General features: G+C 44.6%; 2 protein-coding genes across 2 annotated transcripts; one reads left to right on the top strand and one right to left on the bottom strand.

Annotated features, from left to right (window-relative positions):
- The first annotated feature begins 486 nt into the window (after positions 1-486).
- Positions 487-1,209, top strand: LOC143540640 (uncharacterized). The gene is made up of 2 exons (XM_077033642.1): positions 487-742; positions 806-1,209. The coding sequence occupies exons 1-2, from the start codon at positions 487-489 to the stop codon at positions 1,207-1,209; spliced, it is 660 nt and encodes a 219-aa protein (XP_076889757.1).
- A 17,025-nt stretch (positions 1,210-18,234) lies between these two features.
- Positions 18,235-19,813, bottom strand: LOC143540639 (uncharacterized). Its single transcript, XM_077033641.1, has 2 exons — positions 19,095-19,813; positions 18,235-18,385 (listed from the first exon to the last, which is right to left on the bottom strand). Exons 1-2 carry the CDS (start codon positions 19,811-19,813, stop codon positions 18,235-18,237), a joined length of 870 nt encoding a protein of 289 aa, XP_076889756.1.
- Positions 19,814-20,076: the final 263 nt, after the last annotated feature.

Below are 20,076 nucleotides of genomic sequence, written 5' to 3'. Positions count from 1 at the left end.
AAGCATCAACATGAAACTCAACCCAGCAAAGTGTTCCTTCGGGATGAAGGAAAGAAAGTTCCGCAGGGTAATCGTTACAGGCACGGGATTTAAGGCCAATTTGGGAAAGATACAAGCAGTAGCCCGCATGCCATCTCCCGCATCCCTCAAAGAGGTTCAAACACTTAACGGGAGATTGGTAGCGTTAAACAGGTTTCTGGCAAACCACACAGCTAAATCTTACCCATTTATTTCAACATTGAGGAACTGCCTCAAAAATGCACAATTCAGATGGACCCCGGAAGCCGAACAAGCATTTTAAGAAGTCAAGAAGTGTTTAAGGGAATTACCCTCATTAACTGCTCCTCACGCGGGTGAACCATTAACACTGTATTTATCGGCGTCCGACATTGCCGTGGGGGCTGTCCTACTAACCGATAGAAAAAATGTTCAAACTTCAATCTATTACGTCAGTAGAACACTGTCGGATCCGGAAAAAAGTATTCGATGTTGGAAAAGTTGGTCTTGGCATTGGTTTATGCCGCCAGACGGCTCGGCAGATATTTTCAGGGTCATCCCATCAATGTACTAACCGGATACAAACTCAAGAACGTGTTGAGTAAGCCCGAATTGTCCGGGCGATTGACAAAATGGGCTATCGAATTGGGGGAACACTCGATAGAATATAAACCAAGACCGGCAATCAAAGGGCAAGTACTAGCGGATTTCGTTATAGAAGTCCCGCAGAACATAGAACAAGAATGTTTAATTGAACAACAACCCCAAGCACCTCCGGAACAAAAGCAAGTTTGGTCATTGTTTACAGATGGAGCTTCGATCAGCGAAAGGTCAGGTGCAGGTTTAAGGCTAGTCAACCCTGAGGGGCACGAGTTCACATACGCCATCAAATTGGACTTCAAAAGTACCAACAATGAGGTGGAATATGAAGCCTTCCTGGCAGGTCTGCGGATAGCGAAAAATCTTGGGGTGAAACATTTGGAAGCACGGGTGGATTCTATGCTAATCGCGGGACAAATAAACGGAACGTATGAAGCCAAAAATGATGTCATGGCTTCTTATTTGTTACAAGAAAGGGTCTTGATCCGCCAATTCTCATCTTTCAATGTTGTTCACATTAAGAGAAGTGAGAACAAATCGGCAGACGCTCTTAGCAAGCTAGCTTCAACGAACTTTGAACATTTTGCCAAAGATATTCGTGTGAAGTTCTAGACCACCCACCCGTTCCACAAAACCAAGTCCTGGTAATTCAAACTGGCGTTGAATCATGGATGACGCCTATCAAAACGCACTTATCTTCCGGAGCACTTCCAGCAAGAAAGGCTGAGGCTCGGAAGATTAAGCACAAAGCTCTGAATTACCAGTTAACTGATGGTATCTTATACCGGAGATCATTTCTTGGTCCGTTATTACGTTGTGTTGACGCAGAAGATGCAAATTACTTAATCCGAGAAATTCACGAAGGCATTTGCGGGTTACATGCGGGACCAAGAATGACAGTTGCAAAGATTATGAACGCGGGGTATTATTGGCCAGGCATGCACTTAGACGCTGTGCAAGAAATCAGAAAGTGTGATTCATGCCAGCGTCATGCCCCCAACACCCCGCGACCAAAGAACGAACTGATTCCAGTAACATCCGCCTGGCCATTCCAAAAATGGGCTATTGATATTATGGGACCTTTCCCAGAAGCCCCGGGACGAGTCAAATTCTTGATAGTGGCCATTGATTACTTCACCAAGTGGGTGGAAGCCAAACCAGTTGCATCAATAAAGGCTTCAAGCATAAAAAATTCCTTTGGGAATTTATCATTTGCCGGTTTGGTCTCCCGCAAGAATTGGTAAGTGACAATGGGGCCCAATTTGCTGACAGCGGACTCCAGGAATGGTTGAAAGAAATTCAGTTTACTCAAGTCTTCACATCTGTAGCTCACCCGCAAGCAAACGGTCAGGTCGAAAGGACCAACCGAACTATCAAATAAGGGATCAAGGCAAGGTTGGGTACTAAAAGGACGGGTTGGGTAGACGAATTGCCCCATGTACCCTGGGCTTTTCGAACTCAAAAGAACTCTAGCAACTCAGAGACACCGTTCAGTCTAACCTATGGCACCGAAGCCATGATCCCGACGGAGATTGGGACTCCATCCGCAAGAGTTCTGCTCATCGATGATAACGATCACGAACTCAGGATGAATCTAGATCTGCTGAAAGAAAGAAGAGATCTAGCATTGATTCGCGAGCATAATTATAAGCGACAGCTTGAGAAATATTACAACTCGCGGGTCCAGAAATGCGAGTTCGATGCGGGAGACTTTGTCTTCCGCAGTAACGAGGCTTCCGGCCAGGAACCTCCGGGCAAGTTAGCCCCAACTTGGGAAGGGCCTTATAAAATCAAACAAGTACTATCCAAAGGTGCCTACAAGTTGGAGAAGTTGGATGGGACAGAAATCCCTCAAACTTGGAGCGCAGCACAGTTAAAGAAATGCTACATATAGCAGTTTTATTTGGTTTTTTATTTTCGGCCTGCGCGCCCACATAGACTAGCAAGTTATGCAGTTTCTTTTATTATTAGAAGGCTTATGCCCAATATATGAAGAATGTCCAGTTAATTCCATGTTATTTTGATAAGTTGTAATCTTTTATTGACAAAAACGAAGTTCCGGACAGACACTTATATTATGGTATACAAGACAAAGTGCACCGGAAGAAAAACAATACTTCTTATTAATGGTCAAATGAGATTACAAGCAAAAGAAATATTTACAACAAAGACATATGTATTTACGAGGTGGCATCCTCATCTTCCGCGGTATTATCAACCTCCTCTTCTTCCTCCTCTTCAAGGTCCAGTAGGTCCTTTAATTGTTCTATCGCATCCTCCTTATCCGCAAGCTCCGATATATGGTCGGAAAGGGAAAACTTCAAGGTATCAAACTCCTTGATTTTCTCAATAAGGACAGAGGCAGTGTCCTTGTCGGCCAACACGTATTCCTCCGGAATCCAGCCCGCGGAACCAAACTCATATCCTTCTTCAAAGCCCATTTGTCGGCCTGCTTGCTCGGAAGCACGAAGGAGCACCGCAACACAATTGCCAATGCCATCACTGTTCCGAACATTAGTAATAACCTGTTAAGACAAACAAAGATGTGTAAGCATATACACATCTGAATCGATTATGCTAACAAAAAGACTTAATACCTTGGGAATCGCCGTCGATAGAAGCCACTTCTTATCCACCTGAGCTCAGATAAGATCCATCTTATGACCAGCACACTCCATGGCTTGGTCTCGATTCTTGGTGTTAAGGTCGGATAAACGCTTGTCCTTAACTGTTGAGTCAGCTTGAAGGGTCTTTATCAGTTCAGCTTGGTCATCCAACTGTTTCTGGAGAGCAGCCTTAGCTTCCTCAGCAGCAAGGTGTTCGGCTTTCGCTGCCTCCATGGCTCCTGGGCGTCAGTTAACGCCTTAAGAGCTTCTTTCTTGGCGCTAAGCAAGTTTCGCTCGGTTTCCTCTAGCTCCTCATTTATAGCCAACCAATCACGCCGTATCTCCTGGTTGGTGGAAACAGTGTTCGCCATGTGATAGGAATTTGAGTCCAATAATTCCTAACGAATACGATGACGTTGTCGCTCCCTCTCGGGGGGGGAGACTTTCCTTGAGATATTCATGACAAACGTCCGCGTCGTTTAAAACTGAATTCCGACGCAACGACCAGTGAGGATTATGCGGAGCAGTATCTTCCTCCACTCGAGACGAGGAAGCCTGCTCCCCATACGTAATGCTCGTAATGGGGTGGAGACGTAGGGAGCTTCTCAAAATCACCGACCTCTTTCTCCTTGATAGGAGAAGAATCCGATAAATTGATCGGATCTTGAGTAGTGTTTAACGGCGAGGTTGGTGGAGTTGGAAGTTGTGTAGCAGCTGAATTCTTTAAACCTGAAACATTTCCAAAGTAAAACTCCTTAAGTCACCGAGAAGCGATAAGTTCAAATATAATCAAAAGGGTTCAAATTTACCCTTAGAAGCATCTTGGGCGGAAAGCTCTCGAAGACGAGCCCCCAAGTCCTGGATTTTGCTCTGAGAGCGCTCCAAAAATGGTAAGTCATGCTGGGCAATGGGCGGCGTACCATCATGCCTCCCATCTTGTCCACAAGAGTGGAAAAGATCGTACCTTCACCTGCAATCGAAAAACGTTAAAGAAAGTAAACTGAGAACCCGGAATATTACAAGTAAAAACTTACTCCCATCGGTATTCTCGTAATAAGGTTCCAAACTGGGAAATGGCCACAAACGACTCATTTTTGCACAAACCATCACCCCTTCGTGAATAGGACGCATGGGTGTCGGTGTCTTGGTCAAGGTGCCAAACCACTTGTGACCCTCATATTCAATGACGGGAATTTCGGGAGCCACGTCTTCCGGCTTCCGTCGTGTTGGGACTTATATTTTAGACCGACGCATCGAATTAATCTTTGGGTGAAAAATATATTATTTTGGTCTCAACCAAGGGTGGATGGCTTGAAGACCAAGTCATGCTAGGCTAGTATAAATAGATGTTTTTATTCATTTGTCTAGTATGAGTAACTGTATTGTGTATGTGTGAAATTAGGGTTTTATCCCTTTGAGAGAGTCTCTGCCGCCAGGATGAGCTCTCCTGGTGGCGGCTGAGATATTTCTTAATCGACTGTATGTATGAATGTATGTATGAGTGTTTCATCTTAATGAGAATCATTCGGCTAATATTTCATACTACCGTTTCTATCTTGTTTGTGTTTTGATTACAATTGTTTATCCTACTTTATTGTTGATTGTTAATCAAATTAGGCTCTCTCCCAATACACCTCATCCGTCCAACTGATATCATCATTCAAGAGTGAATCTGAGTAAGATTCGATCCTAACCCTAGATCCGAGCTCCACACCGTTGATTATTATTGACAATATTTTCACGCTTCCGCACCGGGGCTCGGAAATCACAATTGGTATCAGAGCCTGGGTTACCGAATCGTTCAGACTAACCGCTGAACAGATTCATTTCGCTCTTGAATCCACCATGGACGTTAAACGATGAAGTTTGTTGAAATTAATTTTGGGGGTTTTGAAATTATTTGATGATTCGGAGAAAATTATATGGAATGATGTTTGGGTTGATGACTCGTTTGGAGATCCAACATCAATTTCATGTTTATTTGGTCAAAACGGTCCAGATCTGATGTAACAATGTTATTTGGCTCGTTTTGGGGCAACACTGTTCATCTGATTATTTCTAGATCTGAAAAGATTGATTATAATATGAAGATAGGTTTCTTTGATTTCGAGATGACGTGGATAGGGCTATAGTGATTAATTTCAGATTATGAAACTTGTTTATGGATTTGAAAAATTAGGGTTTTGTGTGCTCGTGCTGCACAAACAGTAGATGTTTGTTGAAAAATATTGCTGATGGTACAAGCTGATAAGGAGAATGTACAAGTCAAGAATGAACATGTACTAAAGGCAATTTCATCATTGTTTTCTGCAGCAAATGCAAATTGAATATTCGAGCAGGTTCTGCAAGGGCAAATCAGTGACTGATGACGCAGAAATGAAGTTTTGATGTCTCGAGCACACTATGAAAAATTAAGATTGGACTCGAGTATGGAAATTGACTAAGTTCTGCTTCGAGCACAGGAGGTGTTTTGCCCAAGCACATCTTTGTTTGGCTCGAGCACAGGTTATTTCGAGCACATCTTATGTCGAGCACATCAAATTCGAGCACACTTTGTGAACCCAGAGCATATCCTTTGTTCTCAAGAAAACTATCTTCTTTAAGTCTCGAGCACACTTTGTTATTTATTCGAGCAGACTCTTTTCGAACTTACTTTGTTTTATCTTGAACAATTATGCTTGTGAAGAGAAAACTCAAGTTTGTGTCGAGCACACCCTTGCTCCCGAGCACACTTTTGCTCCCGAGCATGCTTGGTGTTAATTAAAGAAAATGAAAATTCACAAGTACTCCCGAGCACACTTTTGCTCCCGAGCATGCTCAGTGAAAAATTGAAAAATCACAAGTGTTTAGCTTTCCGAGTACACTTTGATTTCCGAGTACACTTTGATTTCCGAGTACACTTTGATTTCCGAGTATACTTTGATTACCGAGTACACTTTGTTTCCGAGTACACTTTGCCTTCCGAGTACACTTTGCTTCCGGGTACACTTTGTGCTAGGGCAAAAAAAAAGGGTGTTTTTTGCTTTCCGGGTACACTTTGTGCTGGGAAAGTTCTTCGGAGTATACTTTGTGCTAGGAAACAGAGTTTAGGAAACAGAGTTTGTGAAACATTTTAAAGTTTTGAAGAAACTTTTGAGATTTTTGGTACCGTTTGACCAAGCTGTTCTCTACGGAAGATATATACCAGGGGTATTTTGGTAATTTTTTATCCAATCATCAACAAGCTTATGGAATTCAAACCTCATCCAATTTCACGACTTCATCAAAAGCTTTACAAGAACAAGTGCTGACCAAGCTTAAGGATTTAATCATTTTTAGTGTCAACCAACTTTTGAATATGTTTATCTGAGATTTTTACAGTCTTGATGAGGATGATCAAGATTGTTTCACCCACACTTGATTTGAAGACACATTTTATTAAAGACAATTGCAACGAAATTGGGGGAGTAAAATCTTTGAATTTCATTGCAAATGGTTAGCTTCAAATCAAGTAAAAGACTCAAGTTAAGGAAAAGTTGATCAAGATTAATAATCCAAGGTTTTTCAAAGATGATTCATCGTTTGTAAGTTTTCTGATTTCCTAGTACGGATGAGAAGATGGAGTCATCACGAGCAACAATGTTGAAAGGATGATCAGTAGAGTTTAACCTCCTATGAAATAGTCACTTGAACAGTCAAGAACGGGTTATGGTTGACTTGAATTCTATCTTAATTCAGGGAATGGTTTGAAGATGATTTACAGGGGAAGACACAAATTTGAAGAATTAAAGATTATTTGATGATCACAATGAGTTTATTTCTTTTTGTGATAACCTTGTTACTTGAAGTTGATCTTTTGAAGTTCAAAGCCTCGTTCATATGCCCATACAACTATATCTAGAAGTGATATAAGAGTGATGATTCGAAATGAAAAATGGGAGAAGCTTAACGTGAGGGGGAGAATTTCAATGAAAGACAACGAGTTATGACGTGATCATGGAAGAAATTCGATGGCATCGGTCTAAGGGGGAGATTGTTGGGACTTATATTTTAGACCGACGCATCGAATTAATATTTGGGTGAAAAATATATTATTTTGGTCTCAACCAAGGGTGGATGGCTTGAAGACCAAGTCATGCTAGGCTAGTATAAATAGATGTTTTTATTCATTTGTCTAGTATGAGTAACTGTATTGTGTATGTGTGAAATTAGGGTTTTATCCCTTTGAGAGAGTCTCTGCCGCCTGGATGAGCTCTCCTGGTGGCGGCTGAGATATTTCTTAATCGACTGTATGTATGAATGTATGTATGAGTGTTTCATCTTAATGAGAATCATTCGGCTAATATTTCATACTACCGTTTCTATCTTGTTTGTGTTTTGATTACAATTGTTCATCCTACTTTATTGTTGATTGTTAATCAAATCAGGCTCTCTCCCAATACACCTCATCCGTCCAACTGATATCATCATTCAAGAGTGAATCTGAGTAATATTCGATCCTAACCCTAGATCCGAGCTCCACACCGTTGATTATTATTGACAATATTTTCACGCTTCTGCACCGGGGCTCGGAAATCACATGTCGGGACATGGCAAATGGGATGACATCTTCCCGAATCCAAAAGAACTTGGATTTCCATCCGTGAATGCTCCGGATCCATTCGAAACCGATTGGACCTTTTCCGGTAGTAGCGAAACCATACCACCCATCACGATATGTCATCTTGTAGAAGACGGCAAACATGGCAACGGATGGGTCATAATTGTGAGATTGGAAACAAAATTCGAAGTGCCGAATTCTCAGCATCCCAAATGGGTGAATTTGGGATTTGTGGAGCCCATAGTTTCTCAAAACAGACTGAACAAACTTCGTCACGGGTAACCGGAAGTCACCCGTAGTGAAATGGTCCAGGTACACAGCCATCTTCTTCGACGACGGCGCCGTCGCAATGGCCCCTTTTGCTAGACCTTAGGCTTCCCACTCCAGTAGAAAACCATATACGTTTTTAACATCCTCGAAAGTCCTTCTCTTTAATGTCGCACCTGACTTCTTTAATAGCGGGGGGATTTTTCTTTTGAGCAGCCATTGGAATCAAGTATAAAAGACGGATATAAGAAAGCAGAGTTCTCTGATATGATCGAAAGGAAAAATATGTAAGTGATAAGAATGGTTGGAGACATCAAGGCCTATTTATACTCATCGCAATTAATGCGACCATCTGACTGACAGAAGAAAGAGAAAAAGTGGACCACAGGATGACTGACACGTCAGGCGGGAGATTCGAAAAAGCGTTTACAGGCTGTCAAATAGGCGTTTTACACGTCTTGTCAGCCACCGCCTAAAATTATCTCTCCGCCACGTCACCGATACTATCTAATTTATACAAGTACAAAATTTAAAGAAAAGATATCTCACAAAGATATTACCAAAATCAAGTTCTTTTCATTAATATTCAAAAAGGGTAATTACAAAAACATGAAAAAAATTACAAGTTTGGCTATAACTCCTACATGTATCCTATGGGTTAGGGGCTGACGCGTATTCCGGAGCATTATGGGCCACATCTTCAGACTCGTCAACATCATATTCGTCTTCCTCAGACTCATCATCGATATAAACCCGCAACTGCTTCACACCGTCCTCCGCCAAGGCAAATTCCGGGAGCATATGTAGCAGCGGGAAGATAAGGCCATCATACTCTTGGACCCGCATACCGAGTTCTTGCTTCTCACCAAGACCATGTAGGGGGTGGCTCTCAATGGATTGTCCGGATTGGGAAAATTCCAAGCCCTCGTTGAAGCCTTTCACCCGGCCAACCCCTTCCGAAGCAGTCGTCAGATTCACGAAGCAGTCAGTAAGCTCCGTGCTCCTCTTGATGTGACGAATGACCTATAAACAAGATTTGTCAAAAATCATAAAAATATATACACAAGAACGATGCAGTACACAAGAGAAACGCTTACTAAGTCAAGGCCACGATTAAGGAAGTACTGCCTTTCCCGCTTAGCACGCTCCGCCCTGTCCCGAAGCGCTTGCAGCTCGCCGGAGGCGCGGATCTCAGCTTTAGTACGAGATTGCAGCAAAGAGTCATAAGCAGACTGCATTTCAGAAGTAGTCTTATCTTTGAGCTCAGATTGCTCCTTCTGCAATCTCAACTCCTCGTCGAGCTCTTGAATCCGGGCGTTTTGACGAGACACTTCGTCCTGTGCCGTCGCCAACTCACCCCTCTTCCTTTGAGCTTCAACTGGGGAAGCTTCAAGAGTGGCGTTAGACCTTTCACAGGCCTCTTTATAACTCTTGGCAGCAGTAGCACTACGATCCTTTTCCAGTTTAAGAGCAGCCTCGGCGTCAACTTGTTTCCATTTTGCCGCGACCGCTGCTTTCCGCTGCTCTTCGTCTTCCTTTTCTGCAACCTTCACGGCCTCGGAAGCTGCACCAAGCTTTCCGTCCATTGTTCGCCACTCCCGTAAGATTTCTTGACTACAGGCTAAGCTGTTAGTCAAGGAAATAGACAAGTCAGTATGAAGTTTCTGAAGGGAGCGAGTTCGTTGGTACGCCACTTCGGCAGTCGGCATACAGTGCTCAACAAAGTTCTTGCAGGTCTTGGGATCTGAAACCCGCGACCCATTGACAATGTCCCAAGACGGGACAAACAATTCATAGTCTCCTCCCAACTGTACGTTCCCGAAATATTGGGAACTTGAAGTTCCGAGACGAACAGGAGTGGAGGAAGACTGTTGTGGAGCACCTTGTGAGGAACCTCCCCCAACTTCATGGACAGAAGCTCCAAACAAAAGGTCATCTCCCTCTCCCATTGTAAAAGGCGAAGAAGTAGTATAATATTGAGGAGGAGGTCGCATCAGAGATTCATTAACCCTAAAGCCTTCAGCAGTAACTTCAGGGTTATCACGAGGAAAACCAGTAGCATCCCCACCCTGTAAAAAATAATCCAGGGATCCGGTAGTCGCCGGCTGAACGTTAGACCCCTCCACGGTTGTTTCAATAGGAGGGGTAACAAGATTCTCCACCTCCTTCTCCGGAGGAGGCGACGGTTGTTTTTAAAACATTCGGTGTCGGCGTCAATAGCCTACCAAATGTACGACCTTTAGCAATGGACGGATCTGCATAACAAAATCGTAGTCAGATCTCATTATCATGAAAAACAAAAGTTAACAAGGCAAAGAACTCACCAGTCACCGTCCCCAAACGATCTGCAAGATTAGGAGGTAGCGGCTTCTTCGGACGATGTGTCCGGCGTTTCTTGGTTTTTAGCCCTTTCCCGGCATCCGCAGAACTGGCACCTGCGTCACCTGCCTGAGATACACGGAAGGATCTCTTCCGGTAAAGTTCTGCCAGCAAATGAGAGACAGATGAAATCTCAGGAGTATCATCCGAGCTTTTCTCTTCAAGTAGGGCGGAATCGTCACTTAGAGTGTCGATTATCCCGTAGGAGGTCAGCGCGTTAAGAGGCGGAGGGTTCATGATATACGCACCTGATTCGAAGATAGCCTCCGAGACAATTGGTTCAGCGCGTACTTTGACTGGAAAAAGAAAGTATTTGGCAGTCTTTTCAAGGATAGGCGTATCCTTCGCATCACGGATATTCCTACCCATGCAGCCTTTGCCATCATCTAGGGCGTTCAGCATCGATCCAAAACCTGAAAACAAACAAAAAACGTCAACAATAAAAACTCAGGAATATAAAGGAAGATGAATAAAATAGTAAAACTCACGGCCGTCTAGCTCAATAAAAACAAGCTCCATGAAAGGAGACGGCCACAATCGACTCATGCCTGCCCATACGAGGGCCTCCTCAGGAAGTACCCGCATCGGCGTCGGCGAAGTAGTAAGCATGCGAAACCAGTCGCGCTTCTCATGGGCGGCCGGAGTGATTTCAGTAAGAGCATCGTTGGGAGCACGACGGATCATGGTCTTAGGCACCACGTCCTCAGAGATCCAGAAGAATTTTTTCTTCCAATCCTTGGAAGTCTCTTCAGTAACATTGCCGATAACCCTATCAGGCAAACTATGGCAAGTGAACCATCCATTCCGGTTAGCCATCTTGTAAAAACCAACGAATCGGTCCAGCCGGGGTACTAGATCATGTGCCATACACACGAACTCGAAGTGTCGAATTCGCATGACGGCACGAGGGTGAAGTTGAGATAAATGAATCCCAAAGGCCTTAATTAACTGAAGAAAGAACTTTGTGATGGGAAGGAGAAAGTTCCCACGGTCAAAATAGTCAGCGTATAGAGCCATCTTTCCAGGAGATGGAAAGCTGGCTATAGAGCCGGTAGAAGGGAACGCCGGTCCCCATTTTAGTGGAATGCCATAAGTCATAATAAGTTTTTGGTACTCCTCTCGGTCACAATAGACTTCTATCTCATCAATCTCAGATTGAGCAGTCGCCATTACAAACACTTGGTGAAATATCAGGTTATCTCAAGAAAGATTAAATGATAGATTGAAGAAAGAAAGCAAGTTCGTATTTAGAATTCAAAGGCGATAAAACATCAAAAAGAAGTTAACTCCTTCTATTTATACCCACCGCAAATAATGCGATGGGATGCGAACAGTAGAGAGAGAAAAAACCGTCTAGTAACAGATCGCCACGTCACGCGGGAAATTCGAAAAAGGGAAAAGGTTGTACAGTCGGGTACAGTAACAGCCGTCAAAAACGTCCTGTCACCAGCACACGCGCCTGCGAGTGGTCAACTTGTCCTTTTTCATGATTATCCACAGCAACAAAATATATTTCTTACCAACTTGTAAAAGTCGAAAATCTCCAAATCCACGTTAAGTCCAGAATTTCACCCGCATAAAATACTTCACACGGAAGAAACACTGGACTGGGGGGACTTATAGAGGTAGGGTACTAAAAAGACCCAAATACCCTTAAGTAGCACCCGCGCGTCAACCAAAAACATGTCACAAGTTACCCGCGGGGCATAAGAACCATTCGCATAGATCATCTGAGGAAGAAACACCATCACGGCACATGCGGAAGCATCCAGGCACCCTCAAAAGTCATCCGCAAGAAGGAACATCCTCCCGCGTAAATGACCACAAGTTAATGTCCTGGGCCAGCTGTCAATAGCTAGTTACCTTCTAGATGATTTGCCAAGATGCTTTCTTGGGCAATACGTGGTCCTTCGGCCAATCAGCCAGTGACACCTGGCAAGGTCGTTACAACCGTGCACATGGCCAATAGTGCTCCGTTAACCAATGATAGAGAGACACGTGTCCAGGTTGTTATACATGCACATGCAACGTATAGCCTGAACCTATCATATGAAGGCACGTGTCCAGACGGTTATAAGAGCATCTTCTAAAGGGGCAGCTAGCCCAATCACTTCCCCACACCCTTAGGATATAAATACCCTCTCAATCATCATGAGGTATTCATTCACTCCCACTGTACTATCTGATTTTACTTACGTTCTTTACTCTCGTCAGAATTGTACTTATTCTCACGCCGGAGGGTGGTTACGGGAAGACCCCCCCCCCCCCCCTCTTGTCCTTCCCGTAATGGTTACGGGAAGACCCTCCCCCCCCCCCCCCCCGCGGGTAACTTGTGACATGTTTTTGGTTGACCCGCGGGTGTTACTTAAGGGTATTTGGGTCTTTTTAGTACCCTACCTCTATAAGTCCCCCCAGTCCAGTGTTTCTTCCATGTGAAGTATATTATGCTGGTGAAATTCTGGACTTAACGTGGATTTGGGGATTTTTTACTTTTACAAGTTGGTAAGAAATATCTTTTGTTGCTGTGGATAATCATGAAAAAGGACAAGTTGACCACTCGCATGCACGTGTGCAGGTGACAGGACGTTTTTGATGGCTGTTACTGTACCCGATTGTACAACTTTTTCCTTTTATCGAATTTCCCGCGTGACGTGGCGATCTGTTACTGGATGGTTTTTTCTCTCTCTACTGTTCGCATGACATTGCATTAATTGCGGTGGGTATAAATAGAGGGAGTTAACTTCTTTTTGAAGTTTTATCGCCTTTGAATTCTAAATACGAAATTGCTTTCTTTCTTCAATCTATCATTTAATCTTTCTTTAGATAACCTAATATTTCACCCAAGTGTTTGTAATGGCGACTGCTCAATCTGAGATTGATGAGATAGAAGTCTATTGGGACCGAGAAGAGTACCAAAAACTTATTACGACCTATGGCATTCCACCATAATGGGGACCGGAGTTCCCTTCTGCCGGCTCTATAGCCAGCTTTCCACCTCCTGGGAAGATGGCTCTATACGCCGACTATTTTGACCGTGGGAACTTTCGCCTTCCCATCACAAAGTTCTTTCTTCGGTTAATTAAGGCCTTTGGGATTCATTTATCTCAACTTCACCCTCGTTCCGTCATGCGAATTCGACACTTCGAGTTCGTGTGTAGGGCACATGATCTTGTACCCCGGCTGGACCGATTCGTTGTTTTTTACAAGATCGCTAACCGGAATGCATGGTTCACTTGCCATAGTTTGCCTGATATGGTTATCGGCAATGTTACTGAAGAGACTTCCAAGGATTGGAAGAAAAAATTCTTCTGGATCTCTGAGGATGTGGTGCCTGAGACCATGATCCGTCGTGCTCCCAACGATGCTCTTACTAAAATCACTCCGGCCGCCTATGAGAAGCGCGACTGGTTTCGCACGCTTACTACTTCACGGACGCCGATGCGGGTACTTCCTGAGGAGGCCCTCGTATGGGCGGGTATGAGTCGATTGTGTCCGTCTCCTTTCATGGAGCCTGTTTTTATTGAGCTAGACGGTCGTGAGTTTTACTATTTTATTCCTCTTCCTTTCTGTTCCTGAGTTTTTATTGTTGACGTTTTTTGTTTGTTTTTAGGTTTTGGATCGATGCTGAACGCCCTAGATGATGGCAAAGGCTGGTGGGTAGGAATATCCGTGATGCGAAGGATACGCCTATCCTTGAAAAGACTGCCAAATACTTTCTTTTTCCAGTCAAAGTACACGTTGAACCAATTGTCTTGGAGGCTTTCTTTGAATTAGGTGTGTATATCCTGAACCCTCCGCCTCTTAACGCGTTGACATCCGACGGGACAATCGTCACTCTAAGTGACGATTCCTCCCTCCTTGAAGAGAAAAGCTCGGATAATGCTCCTGAGATTTCATCTGTCTCTCATTTGCTGGCAGAACTTTACCGGAAGAGATCCTTCCGTGTATCTCAGGCAAGTGACGCAGGTGCCAGTTCTGCGGATGCCGGGAAAGGGCCAAAAACCAAGAAACGCCGGACACATCGTCCGAAGAAGCCACTATCTCCTAATCTTGCAGATCGTCTGGGGACGGTGACTGGTGAGTTCTTTGCCTTGTTAACTTTTGTTGTTCATGATAATGAGATCTGACTACGATTTTGTTATGCAGATCCATCCATTGCTAAAGTTTGTACATTTGGTAGGCTATCACGCCGACACCGAATGTTGAAAAACAACTGTCGCCTCCTCCGGAGAAGGAGGTGGAGAATCTTGTTACCCCTACTATTGAAACGACCGTGGAGGGGTCTAACGTTCAGCCGGCCACTACCGGATCCCTGGATTATTTTTTCCAGGTTGGGGATGCTACTGGTTTTCCTCGTGATAATCATGAAGTTACTGCTGAATGCTTCAGGGTTAATGAATCTCTGATGCGACCTCCTCCTCAATATTATACTACTTCTTCGCCTTTTACAATGGGAGAGGGAGATGACCTTTTGTTTGGAGCTTCTGTCCATGAAGCTGGGGGAGGTTCCTCACAAGGTGCTCCACAACAGTCTTCCTCCACTTCTGTTCGTCTCGGAACTTCAAGTTCCCAATATTTCGGGAACGTATAGTTGGGAGGAGACTATGATTTGTTTGTCCCGTCTTGGGACATTATGTATGGGTCGTGGGTTTCAGATCCCAAGACGTGCATGAACTTTGTTGAGCACTGTATGGCGCCTGCCGAAGTGGCGTACCAACGAACTCGCTCCCGTCAGGAACTTCATACTGACTTGTCTATTTCCTTGACTAACAGCTTAGCCTGTAGTCAAGAAATCTTACGAGAGTGGAGAACAATGGGCCGAAAGCTTGGTGCAGCTTCCGAGGCCGTGAAGGTTGCAGAAAAGGAAGCCGAAAAGCAGCGGAAAGCAGCGATCGCGTCTAAATGGAAACAAGTTGACGCCGAGGCAACTCTTAAACTAGAAAAGGATCGTAGTGTTGCTACTGCCAAGAGTTGGAAAGAGGCCTGTGAAAGGTCTAACGCCACTCTTGAAGCTTCCTGAGCTGAAACCCAAAGGAAGAGGGGTGAGTTGGCGATGGCACAGGACGAAGTGTCTCGTCAAAACGCCGGGATTCAAGAGCTCGAGGAGGAGCTGAGATTGCAGAAGGAGCAATCTGAGCTCAAATATAAGACTGCTGCTGAAATGCAATCTGCTTATGACTCTTTGCTGCAATCTCGTACTGAAGCTGAGATCCGCGCCTCCGGCGAGCTGCAAGCGCTTCGGGACAAGGCGGAGCGTGCTGAGCGGGAAAGGCAGTACTTCCTTAATCGTGGCCTTGACTTAGTAAGCGTTTCTCTCGTTTACTGCATCATTCTTGTGTATATATTTTCATGATGTTTGACAAATCTTGTTTATAGGTCATTCGTCACATCAAGAGGAGCACGGAGCTTACTGACTGCTTCATGAATCTGACGACTGCTTCGGAAGGGGTTGGCCGGGTGAAAGGCTTCAACGAGGGGTTGGAATTTTCCCAATCCGGACAATCCATTGAGAGCCACCCCCTACATGGTCTTGGTGCGGAGCAAGAACTCGGTATGCGGGTCCAAGAGTATGATGGCCTTATTTTCCCGCTGCAACATATGCTCCCGGAATTTGCCTTAGCGGAGGATGGTGTGAAGCAGTTGCGGGTTTATATTGATGATGAGTCTGAGGAAGACGAATATGATGTTGACGAGTCTGAAGATGTGGCCCATAATGCTCCGGAATACGCGTCAGCCCCTAACCCATAGGATATATGTAGGAGTTATAGCCAAACTTGTAATTTTTTTCATGTTTTTGTAATTACCCTTTTTGAATATTAATGAAAAGAACTTGATTTTGGTAATATCTTTGTGAGATATCTTTTCTTTGAATTTTGTACTTGTATAAATTAGATAGTATCGGTGACGTGGCGGAGAGATAATTTTAGGCGGTGGCTGACAAGACGTGTAAAACGCCTATTTGACAGCCTGTAAACGCTTTTTCGAATCTCCCACCTGACGTGTCAGTCATCCTGTGGTCCACTTTTTCTCTTTCTTTTGTCAGTCAGACGGTCGCATTAATTGTGATGAGTATAAATAGGCCTTGATGTCTCCAACCATTCTTATCACTTACATTTTTTTCCTTTCTATCATATCAGAGAACTCTGCTTTCTTATATCCGTCTTTTATACTTGATTCCAATGGATGCTCAAAAGAAAAATCCCCCCGCTATTAATGAAGTTGGGTGCGACATTAAAGAGAAGGACTTCGAGGATTTTAAAAACGTATATGGTTTTCCACCGGAGTGGGAAGCCGAACGTCCAGCAAAAGGGGACACTGCGACGGCGCCGCCGTCGAAGAAGATGGCTGTGTACCCGGACCATTTCACTACGGGTGACTTCCGGTTACCCGTGACGAAGTTTGTTCAGTCTGTTTTCAAAAACTATGGGCTCCACATATCCCAAATTCACCCATTTGGGATGCTGAGAATTCGGCACTTCGAATTCTGTTGCCCATCTCACAATTTGACCCATCCATTGCCATGTCTGCCGTCTTCTACAAGATGACATATCGTGATGGGTGGTAAGGTTTCGCTACTACCAGAAAAGGTCCAATCGATTTCGAATGGATCCGGAGCATTCACGGATGGAAATCCAAGTTCTTTTGGATTCGGAAAGATGTCATCCCGTTTGCCATGTCCCAACGGAAGCCGGAAGATGTGGCCCCCGAAATCCCCGTCATTGAATATGAGGGTCACTAGTGGTTTGGCACCTTGACCAAGACACCGACACCCATGCGTCCTATTCACGAAGGGGCGATGGTTTGTGCAAAAATGAGTCGTGTGTGGCCATTTCCCACTTACGAGAATACCGACGGGAGTAAGTTTTTACTTGTAATATTCCGAGTTCTCAGTTTACTTTCTTTAACGTTTTTCGATTGCAGGTGAAGGTACGATCTTTTCCACTCTTGTGGACAAGATGGGAGGCATGATGGTACGTCGCCCCATTGCCCAGCATGACGTACCGTTTTTGTAGGGCTCTCAGAGCAACTTTGTTTTTTCCACCACACTTACTCCGGAACCTGTTGTCTCTGAGGCAATATATGCCCAAGGTGAGGCGTTTGTCACGAAGTGTGAAGGTATTCTTCAACCATTACCTATAAATGTTGCTACTTCAAGCGGAGTGATAGTACTTCTTTCGTCTAGCGAAGAGTCGTCACTCTACGAAGGAGGGTTATCGAGTGGTGCTACTAACCCTTCGCATTCTCCTGTAGGTTTGACCCGCAAGCAAGATTCGAAGGCCATCACCGACTCGTTTACAGGTGAGGAAGGTGGTCCTCAATCTGTTGAGGGCGAACCTCAAGTTACGGATGTGGGCGCTTCGAAGGCTGCTGGTAAGCGGAAAACGCAACCTTCCGATGCCGCGCCCAAGAAGAAATGGAAGAAGCAAGAGAAAGCCAAAATCCCGGACTTGGGGGCTCGTCTTCGAGAGCTTTCCGCCCAAGATGCTTCTAAGGGTAAGATTTGAACCCTTGTGATTATATTTGAACTTATCGCTTCTCGGTGACTTAAGGAGTTTTACTTTGGAAATGTTTCAGGTTTAAAGAATTCAGCTACTACACAACTTCCAACTCTACCAACCTCGCCGTTAAACACTACTCAAGAACCGATCAATTTATCGGATTCGTCTCCTATCAAGGACAGAGGTCGGTGATTTTGAGAAGCTCCCTATGTCTCCACCCCATTACGCGCATTTCTTTCGAAATCAGGGTGGGGTCAGTGTTTTTACGTATGGGGGCAGGCTTCCTCGTCTCGAGTGGAGGAAGATACTACTCCGCATAATCCTCACTGATCGTTGCGTCGGAATTCAGTTTTAAACGACGCGGACGTTTGCCATGAATATCTCCAGGAAAGTCTCCCTCCCGCCGAGAGGGAGCGAAAACATCGTCGTATTCGTCAGGAATTATTGGACTCAAATTCCTATCACATGGCGAACACTGTTTCCACCAACCAGGAGATACGGCATGATTGGTTGGCTATGAATGAGAAGCTAGAGGAAACCGAGCGAAACTTGCTTAGAGCCAAGAAAGAAGCTCTTAAGGCGTTAACTAACGCCCAGGATAGTCATCGAGCCATGGAGGCGGCGAAAGCCGAACACCTTGCTGCTGAGGAAGGGGGCAATTCATCTACCCAACCTGTCCTTTTAGTACCCAAACTTGCCTTGATCTCTTCTTTGATAGTTCGGTTGGTCCTTTCGACCTGACCGTTTGCTTGCGGGTGAGCTACAGATGTGAAGACTTGAGTAACTTGAAGTTCTTTCAACCATTCCTGTAGTCCGCTGTCTGCAAATTGGGTCCCATTGTCACTTACCAATTCTTGCGGGAGACCAAACCGGCAAATGAAAAATTCCCAAAGGAATTTTTTTACGCTTGAAGCCGTTATTGATGCAACCGGTTTGGCTTCCACCCACTTGGTGAAGTAATCAATGGCCACTATCAAGAATTTGACTCGTCCCGGGGCTTCTGGGAAAGGTCCCATAATATCAATAGCCCATTTTTGGAATGGCCAGGAGGATGTTACTGGAATCAGTTCGTTCTTTGGACGCAGGGTGTTGGGGGCATGACGCTGGCATGAATCACACTTTCTGATTTCTTGCACAACGTCTAAGTGCATGCCGGGCCAATAATACCCTGCGTTCATAATCTTTGCAACTGTCATTCTTGGTCCCGCGTGTAACCCGCAAATGCCTTCGTGAATTTCTCGGATTAAGTAATTTGCATCTTCTGCGTCTACACAACGTAATAACGGACCAAGAAATGATCTCCGGTATAAGATACCGTCAGTCAACTGGTAATTCAGAGCTTTGTGCTTAATCTTCCGAGCCTCAGCCTTTCCTGCTGGAAGTGCTCCGGAAGATAAGTACGTTTTGATAGGCGTTATCCATGATTCAACGCCAGTTTGAATTGCCAGGACTTGGTTTTGTGGAACGTATGGGTGGTCTAGAACATCTACACAAATATCTTTGGTAGAATGTTCAAAGTTCGTTGAAGCTAGCTTGCTAAGAGCGTCTGCCGATTTGTTCTCACTTCTCTTAATGTGAACAACATTGAAAGATGAGAATTTGCAGATCAAGACCCTTTCTTGTAACAAATAAGAATCCATGAGATCATTTTTGGCTTCATACGTTCCGTTTATTTGTCCCGCGATTAGCATAGAATCCACCCGTGCTTCCAAATGTTTCACCCCAAGCTTTTTTGCTATCCGCAGACCTGCCAGGAAGGCTTCATATTCTGCCTCATTGTTGGTACTTTTGAAGTCCAATTTGATGGCGTATGTGAACTCGTGCCCCTCAGGGTTGACTAGCCTTAAACCTGCACCTGACCCTTCGTTTCTCGAAGCTCCATCCATAAACAATGACCAAACTTGCCCTTGTTCCGGAGGTGCTTGGGGTTGTTGTTCAATTAAACATTCTTGTTCTTTGTTATGCGGGACTTCTGTAACGAAATCCGCCAGTACTTGCCCTTTGATTGCCGGTCTTGGTTAATATTCTATCGAGTGTTCCCCCAATTCGATAGCCCATTTTGCCAATCGCCCGGACAATTCGGGCTTACTCAACACGTTCTTGAGTTTGTATCCGGTTAGCACATTGATGGGATGACCCTGAAAATATA

This window comes from Bidens hawaiensis, unplaced genomic scaffold (genome assembly GCF_021521415.1).
Source record: "Bidens hawaiensis isolate Kalapana, Puna unplaced genomic scaffold, B.hawaiensis_p1.1 tig00012286_1, whole genome shotgun sequence".
Taxonomy (NCBI): domain Eukaryota; kingdom Viridiplantae; phylum Streptophyta; class Magnoliopsida; order Asterales; family Asteraceae; genus Bidens; species Bidens hawaiensis.
This window is presented reverse-complemented; position numbering and strand designations above follow the sequence as displayed.

What these genes read in the sequence shown, in the direction of transcription:
- LOC143540639 (XM_077033641.1), bottom strand. Translation starts at nt 19,813, where the DNA reads ATGGATGGAGCTTCGAGAAACGAAGGGTCAGGTGCAGGTTTAAGGCTA. An exon ending in GCAAAGATTATGAACGCAGG is followed by an intron (nt 18,386 to 19,094) that starts GTATTATTGGCC and finishes GCCATGTGATAG; the next exon opens with GAATTTGAGTCCAATAATTC.
- LOC143540640 (XM_077033642.1), top strand. Translation starts at nt 487, where the DNA reads ATGTTGGAAAAGTTGGTCTTGGCATTGGTTTATGCCGCCAGACGGCTC. An exon ending in GCAGAACATAGAACAAGAAT is followed by an intron (nt 743 to 805) that starts GTTTAATTGAAC and finishes CATTGTTTACAG; the next exon opens with ATGGAGCTTCGATCAGCGAA.